Source organism: Vombatus ursinus, unplaced genomic scaffold, assembly GCF_900497805.2.
Source record: "Vombatus ursinus unplaced genomic scaffold, bare-nosed wombat genome assembly UNPS02014777.1, whole genome shotgun sequence".
Lineage (NCBI taxonomy): Eukaryota > Metazoa > Chordata > Mammalia > Diprotodontia > Vombatidae > Vombatus > Vombatus ursinus.
The window spans coordinates 1,051,938-1,075,937 of record NW_020954555.1 but is presented as its reverse complement, the minus strand read 5'-3'; the positions used below and the strand labels follow the sequence as shown (position 1 = coordinate 1,075,937).

The following is a 24,000-nucleotide window of genomic DNA, read 5'->3' as shown; positions in this document are numbered from 1 at the left end:
CCCTTAGAACATAGGATGTGAGGGCAGGGAGGGGCCTTAGGACCCAGGATGTCAGAGCTGGGAGGGCCCTTAGGACCCAGGATGTCAGAGCTGGGAGGGCCCTTGGGACACAGGATGTCAGGGCTGGGAGGGCCCTTCGGACACAGGATGTCAGGGCTGGGAGGGCCCTTCGGACACAGGATGTCAGAGCTGGGAGGGGCCTTAGGACCCAGGATGTCAGAGCTGGGAGGGCCCCTGGAACACAGGATGTCAGAGCTGGGAGGGCCCCTGGAACACAGGATGTCAGAGCTGGGAGGGCCCCTGGAACACAGGATGTCAGAGCTGGGAGGGCCCTTAGAACACAAGATGTCAGAGCTGGGAGGGCCCTTGGGACCCAGGATGTCAGAGCTGGGAGGGCCCTTGGGACACAGAATGTCATCCAATACTCTGTCATACAAATGAGAAGCTGAGGACCAGAGAAGTAAAAGGACTTGTCTATAGTTACTCGGTGACTCAGTGGCTGAGCCAGGACCAGTGCCCAGGTCTCCAGTCTCCCACTCCTTCCCCAGTTACACTGCCTCCCCTCTCTAGGACTCTCTTAGTCCTGCAGTGTTGCTGAGCATGATGGGACACTAAGTACGGCCTGGAGTCTCCCCTAGACCTCACCTCACTGGTTGAAAGGGCGCTGTGGGCGTCCAGGCTGAGGATGGCATCAGTGCTGATGGCGCTATAAGGGAAGAACCGGTCACTCTTCTGTAGCGGGAAGAAAATAGGAGTCACTCCCCTGTGAGTAGAGGCAGGGGCCCCTCGGCAAAACCCCTCCCTCTCTGTCCCAGCCCCATTCTGATCACCTTTCTTCCCTCTGCTCTGATTCCTGACTGTTGGAACCCCCTTGGACAATTTCTTTCTTTCTTTTTTTTTTTGGTGAGGCAATCGGGGTTAAGTGACTTGCCCAGGGTCACATGGCTAGTAAGTGTCAAGTGTTTGGTCTGAGGCTGGATTTGAACTCGGGTCCTCCTGACTTCAGGGCCAGTGCTCTATCCACTGCACCATCTAGCTGCCCCCCACCCCGGACCATTTCTGAAAGATACTTTATAGGATCATTGATCAAAAGATCATAGATTTAGAGCTGGAAGGGACATCAGGGGGCATCAGCTCCGATCCCCTTATTTTACAGATTGGGAAACTGAATCCTGGGGAAGTTAAATGATTTGTCCAAGATGAGGTAGGAAGTCAGCATCAGAGGCAGCACTTGAACCCATATCTTCTGACTCTGGACCCAATGTTCTTTCCACAATACAAGATGCCTCATAGAGCTAGGCCAACTCCTCTGTATTACACATAGATGAGAATATTGAGGCCCAGAGAGGTTTGGAGACTTGCCTGAGGTCACACAGCTAATATCAGAGCTGGGCCTGGGACGCAGGTCTCCCTACTCCTAAACCAGTGCTCTTCCCACTAGGCCATGCTGTCCACATCTCCCAAGATGGGCCTCTTTCCCATCTGTCTTCACAGAATTCATACAATCTCTTACTCCCAACACCTTGGACTTCATTAATCCTACCACTCTAGATTTCTTCAGGCCCGAGGGCGTGCTCAGTTTAGGTCCCAGAGAACACTTGATGTGTTTCTCTTAATTTATCAACATTCCATAGACGGGTTAATCTCCTACCAAGCTGGTGGCTGCCCTCCCTGCCTCATGCCTCTCCCCACTTCAGTCCATCCTCCACTCAGCTATCAAAGGGATCTTTCTAAATCAAAGGTCTGACCATGCCAGCCCTCCTACTTGGTAAACTTGAGTGTATACTCATCGTAAATATTACTTCCAGGATCAATACAAAGTCCTTGGTGTGGCTTTTAAAACCCTGTCCAGCCTGGCCCCTTCCTGCCTTTCCAGTCTTCTTACACCTTCCTCCCTTCCATGGACTCCATGACCGAGTGACACTGGGCTTCTGGCGGCTCCTGGCTTCTCCACCACCCAACCCTGGGTCTTTTCACTTCACTATTTCCCATGCCTGAGATGCTCTCCCTCCTTATCTTGGCCTCCTGGGTTCCATGACTTCCTTCAAGTTTCAACTCAAATGCCACCTTCTACAGGAAACTTTTCCTAGTGCCCCTCAATGCTGGTGCCTCCCCTTTGAGGATGCCCCCCATTTATGCTACTTATATGTTGTTCATGCACACTTGTTTTATGTTGTCCCCTCCCCCTTAGACTGTGAGCCCCAATAGGGCAGGGAAAGTGTCAGGGCCTGGTTACATCCAGGCCCACTAATCCCCTGGTGCTTAAGAGATGCTGAATGAATCAATATTCTTTGTAGGCAGCTGGGCAGCTAGGTGGTACAGTGGATAAAGCACTGGGCTGTGGAATTAGGAAGATTCATCTTCATGAGTTCAAATTCAGCCTCAGACACTTACTAGCTGTGTGACTCTGGGCAAGTCACTTACCTCTGTTTGCTTCAGTTTCTTTATCTGTAGAATGAGCTGGAGAAGGAAATGGCAAACCACTCCAGTATTTTACCAAGAAAACCCCAAATGGGGTCACGAAGAGTCATTTCACAACTGAAATGACTGAACAACAATAGTAGGAAACTAGGTGTTATCATGATTAGAGCACTGGGCCTGGAGTCAGGAAGACCTGAATTCAAATCCAGCCTCAGGCACTTACTAGCTGTGTGACTCTGGGCAAGTCACTTAATCTTTGTTTGCCTCAGTTTCCTAGTGTCAAAAGCACCTACCTCAGCAGGTTGTTGTGAGGATCAAATGAGATGATATTTGTAAAGCACGTCCCATAGTTAGTACTTGGCACACAGTAGGTGCTATCTGAATGCATTTTCCCTTCCCTTGGCACTTAATAGGTGTTGAACAAATAAATGAATAATCTGGTTGAGGGCAGGAGCTGGAAGGAGGGTCCCCCTTCTTTGTCTTCCATCCTCCCTTTACCTTCTTCCTCCCTTCAATGACTGTCAGGGGCACTGTAGTCTGGGGCCACTTCCCCTGGGCTGGAGGAGGACTGTCATTGCTCCAGAGGACCAGAATCTATGACAGAAGGGAGGGATGGTGAGAGGGAGAAAAGTACTCAGAGTGGGCAGGGGAAGTTCAGAGCCTCTCAGGGATAGGGAAGGCAGATGGGAAGGAGCTGTTGTTATTGTTATTATTATTCTTGAATGAGGGAACTTGCTGTTTATTGACTCATAACAGCAGCTCTTTGCCCACCGGCCACGTCTACAACTAACTAGAAATGGTCTTGAAATTTGATGACATGACATCTGGAAGCAACTGATACTAATAAACAACTATTCTCATTTCCACCAGTTACCGCATCTCTGTCTTTAACCTTTTTTCCCCCAGTTTCCATTCACAATTAGACTTTTGCATCATCACTTTCTCCCAAAGTTACAGAAACACAGATGTCAGAACTGGGAGAGACCTTGGAATACAGAATGTTAGTGCCAGAAGAAACCCCAGAACGCAAAATATTGGAGTTGAGAGGGCCTAGATCATAAAATACTGGCTCTAAAACAGATCTAGAACATGGAGTGTTGGAGCTGAGAAGGACCTCAATGATAACATTATGGCTCTCGAACAGATCTAGACCATGGAATGCTGGCACTGAGAAGGCCCCAGCTTATAAAACACTATAGCTAGATTGGATCTAGAACATGGAATGTTGGGGTTGAGCAGGGCCCCAATGATAAAATACTGGTGCTAGAACAGATCCAGAACATGGAATGCTGTCATAGAGAAGGCCCTAGCTTATAAAACACTATAGCTAGACTGGATCTAGAACATGGAATGTTGGAGTTGAGAGGGACCTTACAACAAAGAACATCAACTTTCAGGGTTAGTAGGGACCGTCTAATCCAAAGAAATTCCCTGCCTCTTCTCCCTCAATAAGAAGCAGGAGTTATTCTTCTCCCTTTTACAGATGGGAAAAACTGGCCCAGAAGGAAGGGTGGAGGAAAGGAGATGACCTGCTCCACTGAATCACAGTTGACACTGGGAACGTAACTGGGATATCCTGAATGAGAGCATCACAAAGTAGCCACACTGCTTTCACTTATCAAAATCCTATTGGAGGGGCAGCTATGTGGTGCACTAGGTAGAGCACTGGCCCTGGAGTCGGAAGGACCTGAGTTCAAATCCGACCTCAAACACTTACTGGTTGGGTGACCCTGGGCAAGTTTATCCCCAGTAACCTCCAAAAACGAACAAACAAACAAATCCTTCTCGGCCTTCAAGGCCCAAGGCCCTTTGAGGAAGGCGTATCTCTGGATCCTTTCCCACCAGTCACATGGGATCCCTTCTTCTTCTGGATGCCCTGATTATACCTAGCACTCACTAACGCCACTCCTTGAGATAGCTCAGAGCCCCCACTCCACTGCAGCTCTTGAGCCTCTTCTCTGTTTCCCCAGGTGGTAGGTCCCACACTCCTTCAACTTCATTGGCTTTGAAGCAGATATGGCCAATCACATTGATTCTATTCGAAGGGAGTTACCGACTACAATCCTTTCAGGGCTTGCTATCTGCTCTGTCACTACATTCTCCAGATCCCTGTGGGATCAACTGACGCATCCTAAGGGGCCCTCTCTCCTAATCAAAATATAAGCCTCTAGAGGAGAAAGATTGACTTTCTTTTTCTATTTGTTTCTCCAGCAATTAGCATGTAGTAGCTACTTAATAAGTGTTTTTACATTCATTCATCCTAGTGTTTTATAAACACATATTCTTTCTAACAGGTTGTGAGCTCTAGGAAATCAGGGACAGTACCTGATACATCCTTGTCCCTGTACATAGTATGTAGGTGCTGAATCCTGAATCCATATTCCTCTCGGGCCCCTGTACCTAGTATGAGCTCTGTAGCGGCTGTTGAAATATCGTTTTGGTGGGCATCTCTGCAGTGACCTTCTCTCCATCAGGTTTCCTACTCTAGTCATTCCAATCCCATCTGCCCTCTCACTCTCAAGTCTCCTGGGTGGGAAACTCCTTCCGAGGAAGAAGGAATTCCTGCTCAGGTACAGGTGAAGACAAGAGGCCCTCCAAGTCCATTCCAACTCCGACATTCTGTAAACTATGACATGTGTATCACTCAAAGGCAAGGGCTAGATGGAGCTTTACAGTCTCACCTTGCTCCCCCACCCAGAAGGAGTGAGGACCCCCTTGGGGATTATCTCTCAGCTCTCACTGGGGTTCTCTAATCTGAGGGGACCCCACCCTCCGCTGCCTCCTTCCAACCTCCCTCTCCCCTCCATGGACCCAGCTGGGGAAGAGGCAGACCTGGGCACAATGCTGGGAGCCAGCCACCTCCTGGATCAGCTTCACTGGGGGCTGGTCCAGGGACCCCACCCAGATCAGGGCACTGAATCTGCCAGAGGGACGGGAGCCTGTGGAGTGGAATGGAGATGGAGACACACCATTAGGGAACTCTGGTGCAGGGGAGGTGAGGGCGGTGCTGGTGGGGAGTGGATGGGGTCCCAGAGGGGTGGAGGCATCTCCATGGCGATTGGCTGAGGAGCCGATCTCTCTGATCAGCTGTGAAAGTCTCAGAGGGACTCTAGGAGGCAGCTCCCAAAAGGGAATGTGGGGAAGTTTACTGCCGGAGAGATTATCCAGTGGATTCGTTTCTGGGGGGTCCTCAGTACCAACATGGAGAGGGAGAAGGGAATAGCGGGTTTGGAGCTAGGAAAAAGTCAAATCCAACCCTATAATACATCACCAAAAAAAAAAAAAAAAAGCACTGGACCTAACGTAAGGAGAGACCTAGGTCTGAATCCTGCTTCAGAAATTTACTGGCTGTGTGACCCTGAACTAATTCCTTCCCTTCTCTGATCCTCAGCTTCTTTATTGGTAAAATGAGGATAATCCCTGCTGCAACTACTTATGGGGTTGTGTGTGTGTGTGTGTGTGTGTGTGTGTGTGTGTGTGTGTGTGTAAGTGACTCCTGGGGATTTGATGCCAGGTGGCTGCCTCTACAGGAAGGGTCTCTCTGGGACCCTGGCTCTCTCCATGGAGATCATCATAAAAATAATGATAATACAGGGTCTGTCTCCATGAGGCAGCATTTTTGCAATCTTGGAGTCCTACAGAATAATAATAAATAGCCCACATTTACATAGCACTCCAGGGTTTTTGCGAAGCAACTTACATATATCATGTTATTTGAGCCTCTTAACAACCCTGTGAGGTGAAAGCCGTTTGTTATCCTTATTTAACAGAGGAGGAAACTGAGAGTCAAGGAAGGAAGTGATTTGTTTAGGGTCACAGGGCTAGTGTCTGAGGCAGGACTCAAACGAAGGTCTTCCTGACTCCAAGTATATTCATCTTAATAGACATTATCATCATCATCATCATCATCATCATTATTATTATTATTTCTGTCTCTATAAGGGTGGTCCCTGAGGATGGGGGAGGTAATAGACTCATAGATTTAGAACTGAAAGGGACTTCAGCGGCCATCTATTACAACTCCCCACATTTTACGGATGAGGAAACGGAGGCCCAGAAAGGTGACTTGCCCAAGGTCCCATCTGGAGTAACTGGCAGAGCTGGGATTTTAACCCCCTTTCACACCATGGTTCTGGTGTTTGTGAAGGCCTTTGTGTCAGGGGAACCTGGCCATGATCTTTGTGGAGGAGGCCTCTGTGGAAGGAGAGGATCTCTGTGGAGTCTGCTTGGGGCAGGGAGGGTTGACAGGGGTCTAGTGCCCAGGGGCAACATACCATGTCGTAGATAGTAGAAGGGGAAGTCTCCCAAATGTGTGGAGAAGGTGGGCAGGGCCAGGAGCCCCCCAGGAGGGGCATTCCACAACAGCCGGGGCCGGGAGGCTGCTCGGAAGATCCGGTCTCTGACGATCTGCAGGGGGGGTCATGAGGGCTCTCATTTCTTTAGAAACATTAAGCTTACAAAGTGCCCCTCTCTAGACCGCCCTGTGAGAGGCAGGCAGTGTGAGGGACAGATCCTCCCTTCAAACATGAGGTATGCAAGCTTCAGAAAGGGTAAGTAATTTCCCCAAGGTTATACAGCTAGCATTTGTCAGAGTCTAACTGAGAAAGGGTTTTCATTTCTGACTCTGCTGCTGACTACCCAGGGGGTTTTCAGTTCCATTTTTGTTTTTAACTAGATCTGTGATTTTATCAGTAAAGGAACCGGCCAGGGAGGTAACTCGGGGCACCAATGCAGATGAACCCAATGCAGGCTGGATAGCCTCAGGGCACCAGGAAGCTATGAGACTTGTCCAGGGTCACCCTGGCATGTGATATCAGATAGAGATATCAAAGGAAAAAAACTGACCTAAGAGAACAGGGCTTTCATATGGTAGATGTCATTTAGATGACAACTTCTTACAATAAGCTAAAGACGAACATTTTCAAAGACTCCCATTGGTACCCCATAGCACCCTCTGCAGCCTAAGAAGGGCATCAGACCTATGCTCCCCCCAACCACTGTCAGGCTAAAAGAGGCAGGGCTACAGGACAGGAACCTCCCCACCCTCTAACCTGTCCTGCCCCTGTTCAGGGGCCTGGCCTCACCTCCAGCGTAGTGTAGACAATCTTCTCCACTGAAGAAAAGTAGGCATCCCACAAGAACTGGGTCTGCTGGCGGAGGGCGAGAACCCGGGCAGGGGGAAGCCCTTGGAGGACTGACTTGATCTGAGGGGGAATACAGAGAAACTCAAGGAAGGACAGGCTGAGAAGTAGGCTGGGATCTAGGCTTAGCTCCATCACTGACACATCGTCACAGATCACTGCTCTCTGGCCCAAAGAACTCAGCAGGGGAGAGACTGAGGGGCAATGACACATCTGGGGACTAGCTCTCCATTGCCTCAACATTCTACAGCTAACTCAACACCGAGGCTGGCTTCTCTTCCCCTCCCAACTTTCTCTGACCCACTCCCAGACCCTTCCTAACCCCCTGTGCACTGCGTCAGCTCCAAGACCTTAGGAAAACCATGTGCATTTTAATATTTACTCCCTTTTTTGGCTCTAAGTTTCCTTATGAATGAAATTTACTAATGATTTCCAAGGCCCTTTCCAGATCTAAAAATCTATAATATTATAAACAATAACAATAATTCCCTTTTCTATATAGGCTTAAGGTATGTAAAGCATTTTCCTTATAATTGCCACTTGAGAGAAGGAGCACAAGTATTATTATTCCCATTTTACAAATGAGGAAACTGAGGGCCAGAGAGGCTAACTGATTTCTCCAGGGTCACATAGCTAGTGAATGTCAGAGTTAGAATTAGAACCCAAGGTTTCTGATTCCAAGTCTGTACTCTTCAGTTCTAGTGTTCTATGTTCTAAGGACCCTTCCAGCTCTGACATTCATTCTTCTAAGTTCTTTTTTCAAATTTAACATTCCCTGTTCTAAGTTCCCTCCCAGTTCTAACATTTTCTGTTCTGAGGGCCCTCCCAGATCTGTTATTCTGTGTTCTAAGATCCCTCCCAGCTCTGACATCTTGTGTTCTAAGGGCCCTCCCAGCTCTGACATTCTGTGTTCTAAGGGCCCTCCCAGCTCTGACATTCTGTGTTCTAAGGTTCTTCTCAGATCTGACATTCTGTGTTCTAAGGCCCCTCCCAGCTCTGACATTCTGTGGTCTGTGATCATCTAGGACTAGACAGAATTATTAAGAATGATCTGCCCAAATGGTCACATTTCTGATTCCAGCTTTAAAATACTGATCATCTCTGATTTCCTCTTATCCACGCCAAAGTGTTCCTCCATTGGCACAGATCACCAAGAAGTAACTGAACCACATTGGGTTAGACCTGGAAGCTTGGCTCTCATCTCTTCCACTTGCCTCATTTTAGAGATGAGGAAAGTGCAGCTGAGGGAAGGGAAATGACCTGTCCACGGCCAAACACAATCACCAGACCTAAGCGGAGGCCCAGTCTAACCTGGAGGATCCCTCCCACAACGTCCCTTAGAAATGGCCCTTGAGCTTTTGCTCAGAGATTTTTTGGGGGGGGGGGAAGAGCAGCTACCGCTCTGTAAAGGCATCCTGCCCACTGTGGGGCAGCTCTGCATTTGAGAAAGCCTAAGCTTGCCTCTTCGAAGCTTCTGCCCTTTGCTCCGAGTTCTGATCTCTGGGGCTGAGCAGACCCTGGCTAATCCCTTTTCCATGTTAAAACCCTTTAAATGCTTGAAGACCTCTCTCATGTCCCCCTAAGTCTTCTCTCAGCTGAGCATTCCCTGGTCCTTCTACCCATTCTCAGCTGGCCTGATCCTGAGGCCCTTCGCCATCCTGGATGCCCTCCTCTGGACCTCCAGCCTACCACTGTCCTTCCTGAAATGTATTGCTTAGAACTAAACAGAGCACAGCAGATGAGGCCTGACCAAGGCAATGGGCTGTCAGACCAGCATTGCCCTAGTTCAGGACTTTACATCTCTCAGTGAAGTCTTGGGGAGCAGTGGTGGTACAGTGGAGAGAGTGCCAGGTCTAGAGTCAAGAAGACCTGAGTTCAAATCCGGCCTCAGACATTTACTATCTATGTGACCCTGGGCAGTCACTTCACTGTGTTTGCCTCAGTTTCCTCAACTGTAAAATGAGCCGGAGAAGGAAATGGCAAACCACTCCAGTGTCTTTGCCAAGAAAACCCCAAAATGAGGTCACAAAGAATCAGACATGACTGAATAACAACAATAAAATCTGACCTCACATTAGCTTTATTAGCCGCTACATACCTCAGCTGATTTATATTAACCTTACTGCCCACTCAGGCCCCTAGATCTTTTTCAAACTGCTATCTAATTATACCTCTCCCATCCAATATTTATGAATTTAATTTTGTAAACCCTCCTATGGGACTTCATGTTTGTCCTAGCTAGGTGGTACAATGACTAGAACTGGAATCAGGAAGTCCTGAGTTCAAATCCAACTTCAGTTACTGGGCAAGTCAGTTAGACTCTCTCAGTCTCAGTTTCTCCATCTGTAAAGTGAGGATAGTAATAGCACCTACCTCCCAGGGTTGTTATGAGGATAAAATGAGATAATATTTGTAAAGCTCTTTGGAAATCTTAAAGTACTATATAAATGCTAGCTATTATCCTAATAAAATTGAATCATATCTGACCCCATACTTTAGCCTGTCAGGATTTCTTTACATCCTGCCTCTGTCATCTAGTGCATTAGCCTTCCCTCTAATTTTGAATTAGAGGCAGAGCCAGGACCAGAACCCAGTGTCCTGATTCCAGGCCAGGGCTCCTTTTGGCTTCATCCATATCCTCAAGATCCGAGATGTCAAACACAGGCAATACTCCTAAGCAACCTGGACCAGATTAAAATGTAACTGAGAAATATTGAATAAATAGTTAATAAAAATAATTAATGAAATAATATTTAATGAAACAAATACTTAATAAAATGTTTGACAAAACAAATATTTAATAAAATGTTTAGTGACATAAATATTTAATAAAAATACAATAGAACGTAGGTAATGTTAATGTGTGGTTTTCTAAGTCAACCTGCAGCAGGCAGGGGTCCTTATGTATGTTTTAGTTGCCCCCATTTCTTTGAGTTTGACACCACTGGGCTAACTGACTGTCTCTGTCCTTCTGTGTCCAAGTGTTCAATCTCAGGAGTGCTCTGGGGAAAGAAGGGAGAGAAATATCTGATGCCCTTGGAAGATAGTTATGAGGGGGATGGGTCATCAGACTCTGAATCAGGTTGCTTGGGTCTCCCATGTGTCTCTGGGGAAGCCAACCTATCCCAGACCCAGTCTCCCCTTTACCTGATACAGGTGCCTCTCATCAATGATGATGGCTGCGGTGCCCCAGTCAATGACCTCAGAGAAGGGGAGCTCCCAGCCCCTGCTCAATACCACAGGGATGCATCCTGCCTGGAAAGGAAAGCAGGAAAGGGGGATGTTATCAGGGGAAGCCCCACGCTCTTGGACCAGACTCTCCTTATATCAATGTGGATGGGGTCAGAGAGGAGAGAGAGGGAGGACAGCTCATGAAGAGAGTGCAGCCAGCGCATCGTTGATCATAGGACAAGAATAAGAGGGAAGGGGCTTTAAAATATGTGCCAAGATTCCTCCAGAGTGTCCTGTAGCTCTAATGAAGGGTTTTATAATGCCCCAAGACATGAGGGAGGGTGGTTGGTGCCTACAGGAGCCCAGTCCTTTCTAGGATTCAGGATTTTTCAGGTCCAGCCTCAGTCTACAGCCAGATACTCAAAGCATAGGTTAGAAGGCTCCTCAGAAGGCATTAGGGCATGCCCTTCTAGAAGCAAGATTACCATACACAGTATAATCAAGGGGGAAGAACATAGTCTGACATCAGGAAGCTTGGATTCTGGTTCTACTCGGCTACTAACTAGCTATATGACATTAGGTAAGTCACCAAACTTCTCTGGGGTCTCAGTTTCCTCATCAGTAAAATGCCTGGATTGGTCTGTATCATTTCTAAGACCCCTCATGGCTTTAAATCCTAGGATCACCAACAAGGATCACCAATGACCTTGAAGTGCTTGGATATCTCCAATGAAAGGGAACTCACTACCCCTCCAACAGCAACCCTAGTTGTCAGCAATTTTTTTCTATTGATTGAAGTGAGAGCTGCTGGTCAAAATCTTCCACTCCCACCAACCCCTCTCTGGCTCCTAGTTCTGCAGTCTGGGGCAGCAGGATAATTCTCATCCCTCTTCCCCTTCAGCTGCTTGAAGGCAGCTAAGCCTTCTCTTTGGCTAACCTTTCCAAGCTCCCTCATCCAATCCTCACGAGGCAGGTTTGCCAACCCTCTCGTCTGAAGGACCTTCTGTTTAGCCATATCCTTCCTAAAATCTGGCCCCCAGAACCCAGTGCTCCAGATGCGGTCTGGCCGGAGCAGAGGCTCCCTCAGACCGGACACTGCTTTTATGAGCCCAGCCCAGGGAGACATCAGATCCCACTGTTGATTCTTGTTGAGCACGTAATCCGTTAAGACCTCCAATTCTGGAATAGGCTGGGGGTGGGGGTCAGGGTGCAAGAGACTAAGCTGGGGAAAGGGAACTTTGTGGTACCTTCAGGGCCTGGAGGAGGTGGAAGGAGCCCAGGCGGCAATTCGGGGGAATAAAACAGAAGGTAGAGTTGTACAGACGTTTCTGATCCTCAGACCTAAGGGACAGATACTGAGTGTTTCTAAGGTGGCCTTTCTCCTCCCCTTCTCCTCAGCCCTTCCCCCACCCCCCCCAAAAAAAAAAAAAAAAAAAAAAAACACAGGCCCCAGGAGAGCCACACACACACAGAGGACCTTCTGTCTCCCCTGAAGCAATGGGGAACACTCATGAAAGAGCTTGTGAGCTTGACATCTGAACTCTACTCCCCACCCTCAACGACCACCACACAGGGAAACTCTCACCCCAGCCACATAGGCTCAAAGACATGAGCGTAGAGTGTGCACGCAGACACACAGACACACTCAGGCATACACTGCCACAAACATGCAGACATATCACAATGCACAAACACAAACACAACCGCACACTGACTTACACACAACCACATTTCCCATATACACACACATATAACTATATTATATATAATGTATATATATTTATACATACACACAGCCCCTTCACCTGAGTAATCAGTCCTAATCCCCAAGTCCAGCCCATGTCTCTCCCACTCCTCAATGGCCCAAACCTATGAAAGGCCTTTCTGTATGGAGGCTGAGGATACATTCCCACCCACGCCCCCAACCCTTGCCTATCCCTAACTTCCCCCAACCCCACCAGCTCAGCAACCACACAGGAAACCTGTGTTGCCTACACAGGCCCACTCTGTTGCCTGGGCTACACATGCCACAAGGGTGTGTGTATATGGGGGCACATGTGTCTGCCAGGGGGCAGGCAACCCCACCCCATGCCTGCCCTTCCCTGAGCTCAGCATCTCCAACCTAGAAGGTCTGAGATGAGCATTTGGGAGTTATAAAGAAATCCAGGGAAGTCCCAGAAACTCCAGACCCCCTTAGCCATGGGGGACTGCCAAGTTCAATAAGACTAATGGAAGGGGTGGGGTGAGTCACGCGGGCTGCCATTGGTTCAGCTGTCCCCAAAGGCCGGAGGGTAGATGGTCTAGGTTTTGACAACTAGATTCATCTGAGTGAGTCCTAGGGTCAAGCTCTCTCCAATCTCACCGTGCACACAGCTGAGTCTGGAAATCAACCAGGAGTGCCAGGCTTCTACCCTCACCACACACACAACTCCCTTAATTTTCCAATGACTATAGAAAGCAATCATTTCTGTAGTGCTTTAAGGCTCAGAGAGTCATATTTTCTCAATGCACTATGAAGTAGGTATTTCAAGGACTATTATCCCCATTTCATAAATGAAGAAACCAAGGCTAAAAAAGAAGTGGGGACTAGTCCAAAGTTACACAGCTGCAAATGTCAGATCATAGAATTTGGAGTTGGAAGGAACTTTAGAGATCATCTTATTCTAATCCTTTCATTTTATAAAGGAGGAAACTCAGGCCCAGAGGTCAACTTGCCCAAGGCTACCTAGCTAGCAAATAGCTGAGTCAGGATTTGAACTCAGATCCTCTCACTCTAAAGTCAGTGTTCTTACCCTATAGCAGGAAGAGAAAGGTAAGGTATAGAACCCCCACATCAAAGAGAACAGGGTGTGTGAGAGGCAGAAGAAGTGGGTCATTAAGTCTCTGGTCCCATGGCTACCAACAGTTCCAGCTCAACCACCAGTGAGCAGGGGTGGGGGTGGGGGGCCTCAGGGAAGCGTCTGGTCTGCCAGCCCCACCCTCTTGAGAAAAACCTGTTTTGGCAGCCTTGATTCTGCCCCTTTGGAGGCTGGGAAACAGGTCCAGGGGCTTGCTCCCAGCTCCTCCCAAGAGCTCTCTAACCCACCAAGCCTAGTGCTGAGTGGAAAGTGAGGCTGGGCTGAGATGCCGGGAAGAGGAAGGAGGAGAGGGTGTGAAGTGGCTTTGTCTGCCTAACTTATTTACCCAGGCAGTACCTGGACCCCGGAACAGTCCAGCACGGTTCGAACGGCCTTCCTGTGTTGCCTGCTGATCTCTGACCTGTGGCCTCTGACTTGAGGGAAACTGAGGCACAGACCACCCATGTCGTCACAGACCCAGTCCGACAGCAAGGCCGGTTCAAAGCAAAATTAAATGAGGAAGTTTCTTTTAAATCTTGGAGGAAATAAAAGGGTCCTGACCTGTGACTTCCTAGTAGAGTTTGAGAGAATTGCCTGGGGCATTGTCTTCCTGATTCTAAGGCTGGCATTCTATCTACTCTACTGCGCTGTCACTCCTGAGATCAATCTATAATCCTCCCAGCTCTGACATCCTCTATTCTAAGGGACCTCCCAGCTCTGACATCCTGTATCCTAAGGCCTACGACTTTACACAGAAGGGAACAAGCTGATGTAAGTTCTGATTAGATCCCACTGACACTCCAATAACAGTTCGGCTATATTTGTGGACAGAACTGTAACAGATTAGTAAACAGAACTGAAGCTGTTTGGGGGTGTCCTAACCAGTAGGCACGACAAGCACATTCTGTACCAGAACCCTCCCCCATCAGAGACAGAGTCATGGACTGGGCAGGTACATACCTCAGGACAATAACCCTGACTGGTCTTTGAATGAGTTGGGCAGACTTCCTGGAGGAGGTGGGATTTCAGGAACCATGAGCTCCCATCTTCTCTATCTATAGGGTATCAGGGCCCTTTAACTGAACCTGATCCTAAATAGCCACAGAGCCCTGTGGGCACTTGGCCCCATGATGAATTCCTGGGAGAGAGATGGGGAGCCCAGAATAGCTAAGCTCCATTACTTTAACAGAGGGAGGGGTAATGAGGACAGGGGAGGGAGGGAAGAGGGAGGGACTGGAGGTTTGCCAGGTTCAAGTTTGGCCTAGTCCTAGGGGAAAGCCACCATCCCCAGAGTCCTCGAGTGACCCCAGTGAGACATGGATTTAACCCTTCCCTTACCAGATAGCCTTCAGTAAGCTCCAAGAACAGACCGTTCACCCACCCTCCCGCCCCAGGGGTGGGTGATCATCTCTGCCCTCCCAAGTAATGTGCAGGCTTCTCTTTTCTGCAAAAATTTCAGCCTTCTGTGACCCCCTCTCAAGTTTCTATTATAATGCCTCTCAAGGAAGGAGTTCTTCCAAGATGGTCTTAACTATTTTTTGTGTTTTATAGACCCCTTCAGCAGTCTGGTGAAGCTTATGGACCCCTTCTTAGAATGATGTTTTTAATGTTTAAAATAAAGTGCAAGGGGCAGCTAGGTGGTACAGTGAATAGAACACTGGCCCTGGAGTCAGAAGGGCCTGAGTTCAAATCCAACCTCAGATACTTACTAGCTGTGTGACCCTAAGCCAATAAATAAATAAATAAAATGCATAGGATTACAGTGCAAGTCAATTATTTTGAAATAGTTATCAAAAAACATTTTTGAAGTTCACACATCCTAAGTTAAGAATCCTTGAATTCTAATATGACATTTTCATTTTACAGGAGGCAAGAGTTCCAAGGAAGTTAAATGGTTTGCCCATGGTTGCAGAGCTAGTATCAAAAACAGAATCTGGGGGCAGCTAGGTGTTGAAGTGGATAGAGCACTAGCCCTACAATCAGGAGGACCTGAGTTCAAATCCAACCTCAGACACTTGACACTAGCTGTGTGATCCTGGGCAAGTCACTTAACCCCAATTGCCTTGTCTACAACAAGAAAAAAAACCTTAAAAAAAAAAAGTAGAATCTGAACCCAGGTCTTCCTGCCTTTAAATAGAACATTTTATCTACTACATGAGGCCCCATTTCACTCCTTTCTTGGCTTCTCTAATATGAAACCATTTCATTTTCCTCCTACTTCTCTGACTATCCCTTCTTGGCCTCCCTCACTATCTTCCACCTCCTCCAGTACTAACATCATAAATGTGGTTGTTTCCTAGGGATCTGTCCTTGGCCTCTCTGGCTTTCAAACTGATACAACCTCAGAGCTGGATGGCACCCCAGGAGTCAGCTGGCTCAACCTATACACCCCAGCAAGAGTCCCTGTTTACAACACACCCAACAAAATGCTCGTCAGCCTCTCCTTGGAGCCCTCCAGTGACGGGGACACTAACTGCCTTCTGGGAGCTGCCCATTCCTCTCTGGGATAGTTCTAATTGTTAGAAGTTTTCTTCTACACATTAAGATAAAATCTGCCTTTCTATAATTTCCATCCACTGCTTCTAGTTCTGCCACAGAACAAATCCAGTCCCTCATCTAACATATGAGATACTTTTTCCAGCAGAGTTTTTGTTATTTAAATTGAGCTCCACCTCAATTAAGGATGACTTCCAGCCCTGACCTCTCTCATTCAGCTATAAAAATACAAGTTATTACCATTACTATCGCTCCAGACCCACATGTTCAGCTGCCTACTGGACAGCTCCTCCTGCATGTCCCTTGGGCACATTAAATTCAACATGTTCTAAACTGGACTAAATTCTCTTTCCTTCCCCAAATAACTTCCTCCTCCTAGCTTCACTACCCTTGCAATGGTCCCACCACCCTCCCAGGCTCCAACCCTGTCATCTTTAACTGCTTCTCCTACCTCTTCAGCCCTTACCTAAATATAGCCATGATGTCCTGAGTCTTCTCTTCTCCAAACTAAACATCCCAGTTCCTTAAGTTGATCCTCAAATGACCTGGACTCATGGCCTTTGACCATTAAGGTTTCCCTCCTTTGGACATTCTCTAGATTATCAACATCCTCCTTAAACTGTGTCCAGAATGAACACAGTACTCCAGATGTTATCCAATGAGTTCAGAGGACAGAGGGACCATCGCCTTTCTACTCCTGGAAACCTTCTGTGACCCCCTCTCAGGTCTCTATTACAATGCCTCTCAAGGAAGGAGTTCTTCCAAGAGGGTCTTAACTATTTTTGTGTTTTATAGACCCCTTCAGCAGTCTGGTGAAGCTTATGGACCCCTTCTTAGAATGATGCTTTTAATGTTTAAAATAAAGTGCAAGATCCCATTGGTTTTTTTCTGACAGCCCATCACACTGATGAGGACAGAGCTTGCACTCCTCTAAAGTCCTCAGATCTATTTCATTTTTCATTTATTTTTCATGTTTTACACTTTTCTGCATCCCCCAGAGGCTGGCAAAGAGCCCGGCACATAACATGTACTTGGTCACACCAACAGCTCACATTTTTATAGCCATCTGCAGTTTATAAAACATTTTTCTCACAATCCTGTAGGGTAATACAAGTATTATTATCATCCCCATTTACAGATGAGGCAATTGAGGCAAAGTGACTTGCCCAGGGTCATACAACTAGGAAGTGTCAGAGCGGGAATTCAAGTCCAGATGTCCTGATTCCAAATACTTTGCTCTTCCCATGACATCAGTCAACACTTGTTGACCAGTTGTTGGATTCTGATCGGTTGCCAAGGGACTCTGAGGTTCATAGAATCAAAGAACCATAGGAGTTGGGAGTGGCCATCCAGTCTAACCTATACCTGAAAAAAGAGTACTGTCTATAATAAGTGATCATTCAGTCACTGCTTGGAGACTTCCAATGGGAAGGAAAGGTTACTTACTAATTTCCAAGGCAACTCATTCCTTCAAGCTAAGGGTATCTTCCAGTTGGCATATGAACACCAAATGAAACTAAAGGATCCCTTTTGGAAAGCTATTCAGGTCCTCTGACAGCTGGGACAGAAATGAGCTGGGTTGGGAGGACCCTTCTCCCCCCTCATTCTTATCTACACCAAGGGTTAAGGTTGGACTAAGGATCAGTTCTAATGGAGAATTTGGTACAGTGGAAAGAACACTAGTCTTGGGATGAAAAAATTCCAGAGGCCTGGGTTCAAGTTCTCACTCTGCCATTTACCATCCGGGCCTCAGTTTCCTCAGATGTAAAATGAGAGAGGAACTTAACTAGATTAAGATTCTTTCCAGTTGAAAGGACGAATCCTTCCTTCCTTAACATGCTTGGGGATGCCTTCATCTCTAAGCATGTTACCTTCCCTTTTCACACTTCAGTGTCCTCTGGCAGAGGAAGGGAAGATGATCCTTGTGGTTGTTTCATAAACCCTTGCCTTGTGTTCATTCTTATACCTCTTGGGGGAGGAGGTGGTCTGCCTGGAGTCCCTCATTCCTCAGCAGGGGTAAGTGAGGGCAAGATCAGACTATTACAGCCTTTGATGCCTAGAAGAGCTCAAGACTCCAAGCATTTTAATTTGATTTTCCAGAGGCCACCCCACATATTCCCTTGCCTCTTTATATATGTGAATCATGGGGAATTGAGTTATTGGGGGCAGGGAAGGGAGAATAGTAGTCTAAGGTTGGAACAAAGTAATCATTTCTCTTGTTTTTAAAGTCCAGGGATAAAAACTGTAAGCTTTCTAAGTTCTCTATGAGAGAACTATTCATCTTTGTATTTCCCCTAGTTCTCAGCCCAGTAGTCTGTAAACAGTGGTGGCTTATTAAATATTTGTTGAATTGAATCGAATTGACAGAGAGGCTACAATCTGTCCTCTTGGCCATACCTTTTGAGGCCTCACTGCCTGGACCAAAATTTTCTCTAAACTCGACAAATCATAGGATCATAGAACTGAGACTGAGAAAAAGACTTTGGAGATCCCCTAATTCAATTATTTTACAGTTGGGGAAAGTGAAGCCCAGAAAGGGAAAATGATTGGCCAAAGGTCATACAGCCAAAAGGTTACCAGTTTAGGATTCCAATCCTGGTTTCCTTACAAGTCCAGGGTTTGTTTTTTGTTTTTTTCCACTACTCCCTGATATCCTTCAGCACTCTTTCCATTAGCTTCTCTCCTAAGATCCTGTTCTCCTAGTCCCATCTTCCTGCCTCCCTCCAATCTCCCTTTCCCCTCTGTGGCTCCTCACAGTATTCAAGAAGTATATGGGAGGGGTAAGGGGAAGCAGGACTTACTGCTCAGTGGTCTGGTCCTGCTTACATGGCCCGTCCCTGTGTCCTTTGCTGGTTTCACCATGGCGATCACTTGGGATCAAGATAGCATTCTGGTCCCGCTGGTTGTAAGAGCCAGTGACCCACATGTCTAACTGGCCCTCAAAGGCCAACAGGTCTTCTCCAGGAGTGGGAATAAGATGGGTCAGTTGGCTCTGACTCCCTCCCCTCTGTGGGTAGCTCTGGGGGAAGAGGGGGAGGGAGACATCAAAGCCAAGCCTGAAGGTCTCTGGTGTGGGGCTAGCTCTGGCCACCATGGCCTGCCCAGGGTCAAAGCCCAGATCAGGCCAAGAGCCTGGGTGGAGATGGAAAATGAGATGATTCTGCCCTCCATTCCACAGCGGGAGCAGCTGGGGGCCCAGCGCATCCCCTGGGAGGACAAAGAGGCAAGCTTCCTCAGGGTTGGCCGTGTGGTATCGGGAGCCCTCAATGGAAGCCAGGACTTTATGGTGAACTTTGGAGATGGGCTGGGTCAGCCCAGTGGGGTACACAAACACCTTGAAGCCTTGGCTCTGGCACCTGGAGGTGTCAAAGCATGTCTCCATAAGGCAGCCAAGCCTCTGATTCCGCCACTGGTGGGTGCTACAGGAGGGTGGGCAGGGGTCTTTGCTCAGCTCCTCAGGCCCCACAAAACTCAGTAGAAGCTCCTGATCCAGCCATCGGGGCCAGCTGGTCAGCGTCTTGGGTCTCAGACTTGGGGGGATGGCAAGCTGTCGAAGCCGAGGAGCCGCTAAGAGGATGAGGAGGAGCCAGGAGGCTGACAGTATCAGCCAAAGATATTTCCTTCTCCTGGACTGCATATGTCCATTAGGTTACCTGGGATCAGGTGGGAAGGTATGCAAAAGGGAGAGACGCTGTGCAATAACAAGGTTTCACACGGAGGTGGAATGGCAAGAAGAGCAATGTCCATTCAGCTCCCCTTCTCTACCTAAAGGGGCCTGCTCCAATCCAGTCCTCCATCCTTATCTCCCTACTCCCTATGGCACAGAACTCTACTGCCTTGGTCTCGGGGACTGAGCCAAATGCCTTTTGTCTCCTCTATCTCCCAGGTCTCAGGGCACCTGCCCAATCTGATGCAACTCAACTTTTAGCAGGAACCAGGCCGGTTGGGGGAGACCAGGACGGACAGAGAGCAGGGCCAACGAGTTAAGTCTATAGGTCATGCCAGTGAGTACACCCAGGGCAATGGGCACAGCTCTCCACTCAAAGACTCCAAATAATTAAGGGACCTCAGCGATCTAATCCAGCCCCCTTATTGTGAAGAAGAGGGAAAAGGGCTTACAAAAATTCAGTGACTTGCCCAAGGTCAAGCAGTAAATTACTGGCTGAGCTAGGACTTCAACCCTTTGATTTCCCCTTAGCTTTCTTTCACTTAGGGAGGAGGTTTCCTTCCGGGCGGTGGGGAACTGGGAGTCTCCAGCACAGGGTACAGAACCCCCTGCTAGGGCAGGCTCTACCCAGGACTCTCAGATCCAGGGCTCTTAGTGGGGTGAAGAGCAGAGGTTGTCCCATGGGGGTAGTATCAAATTTTCTTCTTCCATTCCAGGCAGCCCCTATCACCTTTGTGACCACTGGTCCTAACCCAGCCGGGGCAATGCTCACGCTTTCCTGTGATTCCAGGCATGCCCACCTTAGGGGTGGCTGTCCGGGCAACCTCCCAGCCACATAGATACTATCAGGACTGCTCCCGGGGAGGGGGTGTCAGTGACCCCCTCTGCCCTTATGCCGGCACCCCTGCCCTCTAACCCGGACCCGGTCCCCTCTTTTCCTCCCTGTCTTCAGGGAGCACCCCCTCTCTCGCGGGCGTGCTGCCTCCCGCCGCCTGAGTTCGCCTCCGCCGCTTCGGTTCTCTCCCGGCAGGTTCGGTCGCCACCTCCGCTGCCCTGCCGCAGGCTGCCGGAGTCTCTGGCTCCGTGTTCCTAGACTCTCGCTCTAGAACCCCACTGGAGCCGCTGCTGCTGCCTGCCCGCGTCCAGCCCGCCTGCCAGGTCCCCGGCTCCAGCTGCCGCTCCGACGTCCCCCGGTAGTCTCGCCTGGCTCCTAGCCCCTCTGACCGCCGAGCAGCTGTGCTTCCGTCTGAAACGCACCCCCTCTCTGAGCGCCCACCCAGCTCCTCCTGCGCTGCCCTGATTGGCTCTACATCCAGAGAGGCGGAGCCTTCGAGTAACCCCTTCCCAACCAGCCCTCTGACCCCCCAGGGAGAGCGCTGTCCACACCCGGCTGTACTCAGACAGATTTGAGCTGGCTTTCATATTCGCCCCAGATCTTTCCGATCCCTGCCTCCTTCCTCGTAGGATCAAAGAGCTGAGAGTTGGAAGGGACTTCAGAGATGACATAAGATATTCATTTTGCGAAAGAGGAAACTGAGGTTCATCGAGGTTAACAGGCTTGGCCAAGGCCACACAAGTCGTCTTCCTCAGCACTTCAAGGATTGTAATGCACTCCATCACCTCTGCCCCTTGGAATCCCGATACACACACATACACCTATGGACAGATACTCTTGTCCAAAACGGAACTCATTACTTTTCCCCTAAACCCTCCTCCCACCCACCTTCTCTATTACAATAGAGCGCAATACCATCCTTCCAGTCCCTCAGGCTCAAAACCTAGGTGTCATCACTCTCTTTTCCCTACCCCCACCCCCATATCCAGTCGATTGCCCTGGCCTGTCGATTTCATCTTTGCAACGTCTCTCCAATACTTCCCTTTCTCTCCTCCGACACTACCACCACTCTAGCGGAGGTCTTCATCTCCTCAAGCCTGGACTGTTTAAATAAACTGCTGACAGGTTTGCCTGCCTCGAATTTCCCTCCACTCCAATCCACCCTCCATTCAGGTACTCAGGTGATTTTCTGAAAGCTCAAGTTCGATCCTGTTACTCATTACACTCCCCCTCCTACCCCTGACACACACACACCGCCCCCCACCCCCGGCGACACAAGTCCTCCTCCCTCCGCCCCTCCTTCCCCTCCACGCACACATACACATTCAGTAAAAACCAGTGCTTCCAGGAGCAAAACCAAAACGCTCAATTTGGCTTTCAAAGACCTTCATAACCTAGTCACCTCCTGCCTTTCCACTCTTCTTACACCTTACTCCCCACCATGTAATCTTCATTCCAGTGACTTTTGCCTCCTGGCTGTTCCAAGAATAAGACACTCCATGCATCCCCGCTCCAAGCATTTTCTCTGGCCGTTGTCCCCATGCCTGGAACTCTATCTTTCTTCGGCTCTGACCACTGACATCCCTGGTTTCCTTCAAGTCCCAGTTAAACTCCCACCTTCTATAGAAAGCCTTCCCCAACCCCTCTTAATTTTAGTGCCTTCCCTCTGTTAATTATTTCCTGTTTTCCAGTATATAACTTGTTTGTACGTATTTGTTTGCATGTTATCTCTCCCACTAGACTATGAGCTCCTTGAGAATAAAGATTATCTTTTGCCTCTTTTTGACTCCCCAGCACTTAGCACAGGGCCTGGCACATAGTAGGCACTTAATAAATGTTTATTGATTAATATGTATACTTTACCTCTTCTGTCCTTGAGGGCAGGAACTCCTTCATTGTTGTCCTTGCAAACCCACTGCCTGAAATGTCTTTAATAAATACAGATCGATTGGTTGCACTGCTCTCCAAATAAAATGCTCTTCCCACTTCCCACAGCTCAGTTCAGCTAAGGGGGAGTGTATCCTTATCATTCAGGTTACTGGGAAACAAGAAAGCAGCAAGGTATGTTGTGAGGGCCCTGGTCTGGGAGTCCAGAAACCTTGTTTCTAGTCTATGCTCAGTGTGCTAGCAACATGTTGTGTGTCTACTCTGTGCCTCCTTCCTGGAACCTCAGGCAACCCCTGGGTTTGAGGAGGGAGACAGAGCCCTTGCTCTCAGGGATCCCTAGTCTGGAAGTTCTTAGCTTTTGTGTGTGTATGTGTGTGTGTCATGGACCTTTGGCAGTCTAATGAATCCTATAGACTCCTCAGGATCATATTTTTAAATTCATAAAATCAAACATATAAGATTACAAAGGAAATTAGTTATATGGAAATTCAGTAAACACAATTAAAAAAAAAAAAGACCCAACAACTTCACAAAATTCCTTATACTGAGACACAGTTCCTGTCCTCAGGGAGCCCAAGGTATTACTGAGGGATAAGGGACACACAGGCAAGACAAAGTAGTCAGGCCCAAGAACTCTCATAAAAACCAAATATCAACCAACACAAATAAATTCAGGACCAACAGAGTCCATTAACACCGAAGGAATGTGGAGAGATAAGAGTAAGCTGGTTTAATCAAAGTCGAAGAAGGGAGTGTGGTCAAGGATTAGGAGAAGAGGAGGAGAGAAAGGGCCTGGGAAAAGCTCCCATTTTTACATCAATTTATGGTTTGCAAAACCTCTTTCCTCACAATATCCCACAGGAAGGCATTTTCCTCCTTTTGCAGAAGGGTATGTTGAGGCTAAGAGACTGAGAGACTTAGGATCATAGATTGATTTACAGCCGGTAGGGACAACTCCCTTTTTGCAGATGAAAAAAAATGGCGTCCAGAGAAGTTGCTCAGGGTCACACAGCTAGTAAATGCCCAAAGTGAAATTCAAACCCAAGTTTTCCTGACTCCAGGTTCAATGCTCTATCCAGTATGATACGCTGCCATGATCTCACAGCTAGTGAGTGGAGGAGCTGGAGGCCCTGACTGGCCCTCCATTCTAGTTCACTACACTCCCCTAGCCAGTTGTGGAACTGTCCCAGTCTCCCCCTTCTCCAGCAACCTTTTCTCTCTCTGGGTTATGTCAGGTGCTGCCTTCTTCTCTAATCTTACTCCACATCATCTCCTGCCTGCAGGCCCCACTCCCACTGTGGAGCCTGGGTGTCTCTCAGCCTAGCTGAGACCTTGACTTGTCAGGACTGAGTTGGGAAGTGTTTCCCTTGAGGCCTGAATGTGGAAGATGAAGTGGCATCAACAGATGGTGCTGGGAGTTGAGCAGTGCCCAGACCCCTCCTAAAAACAGATGTGCCTGCTGTTAACAGCCAATAGTCCTGTTTCATCAGGACCCCCTGTGCCATGCTCCTACCACCGTTGGTAGGTCCGATTTCATCAGGACCC

General features: G+C 48.3%; 1 protein-coding gene across 3 annotated transcripts in view; it reads right to left on the bottom strand.

The window, feature by feature from the left end:
• Positions 1-20,862, bottom strand: part of EXTL1 (exostosin like glycosyltransferase 1) — a 26,056-nt gene extending 5,194 nt beyond the window's left edge. For 2 of the 3 annotated variants that reach the window (XM_027864811.1, XM_027864812.1), the window contains exons 1-8: positions 18,868-20,860; positions 11,981-12,074; positions 10,710-10,817; positions 7,506-7,625; positions 6,696-6,828; positions 5,254-5,360; positions 2,920-3,015; positions 646-732 (exon numbers count right to left, since the gene is read on the bottom strand). In XM_027864811.1, coding sequence (XP_027720612.1) covers positions 646-732; positions 2,920-3,015; positions 5,254-5,360; positions 6,696-6,828; positions 7,506-7,625; positions 10,710-10,817; positions 11,981-12,074; positions 18,868-19,703 — 1,581 coding nt within the window. In that variant the 5' untranslated portion in view covers positions 19,704-20,860. Of the gene's footprint in view, positions 1-645; positions 733-2,919; positions 3,016-5,253; positions 5,361-6,695; positions 6,829-7,505; positions 7,626-10,709; positions 10,818-11,980; positions 12,075-18,867 lie in introns of all 3 variants that reach the window. The other variant, XM_027864813.1, reaches the window with a different exon arrangement.
• Positions 20,863-24,000: the final 3,138 nt, after the last annotated feature.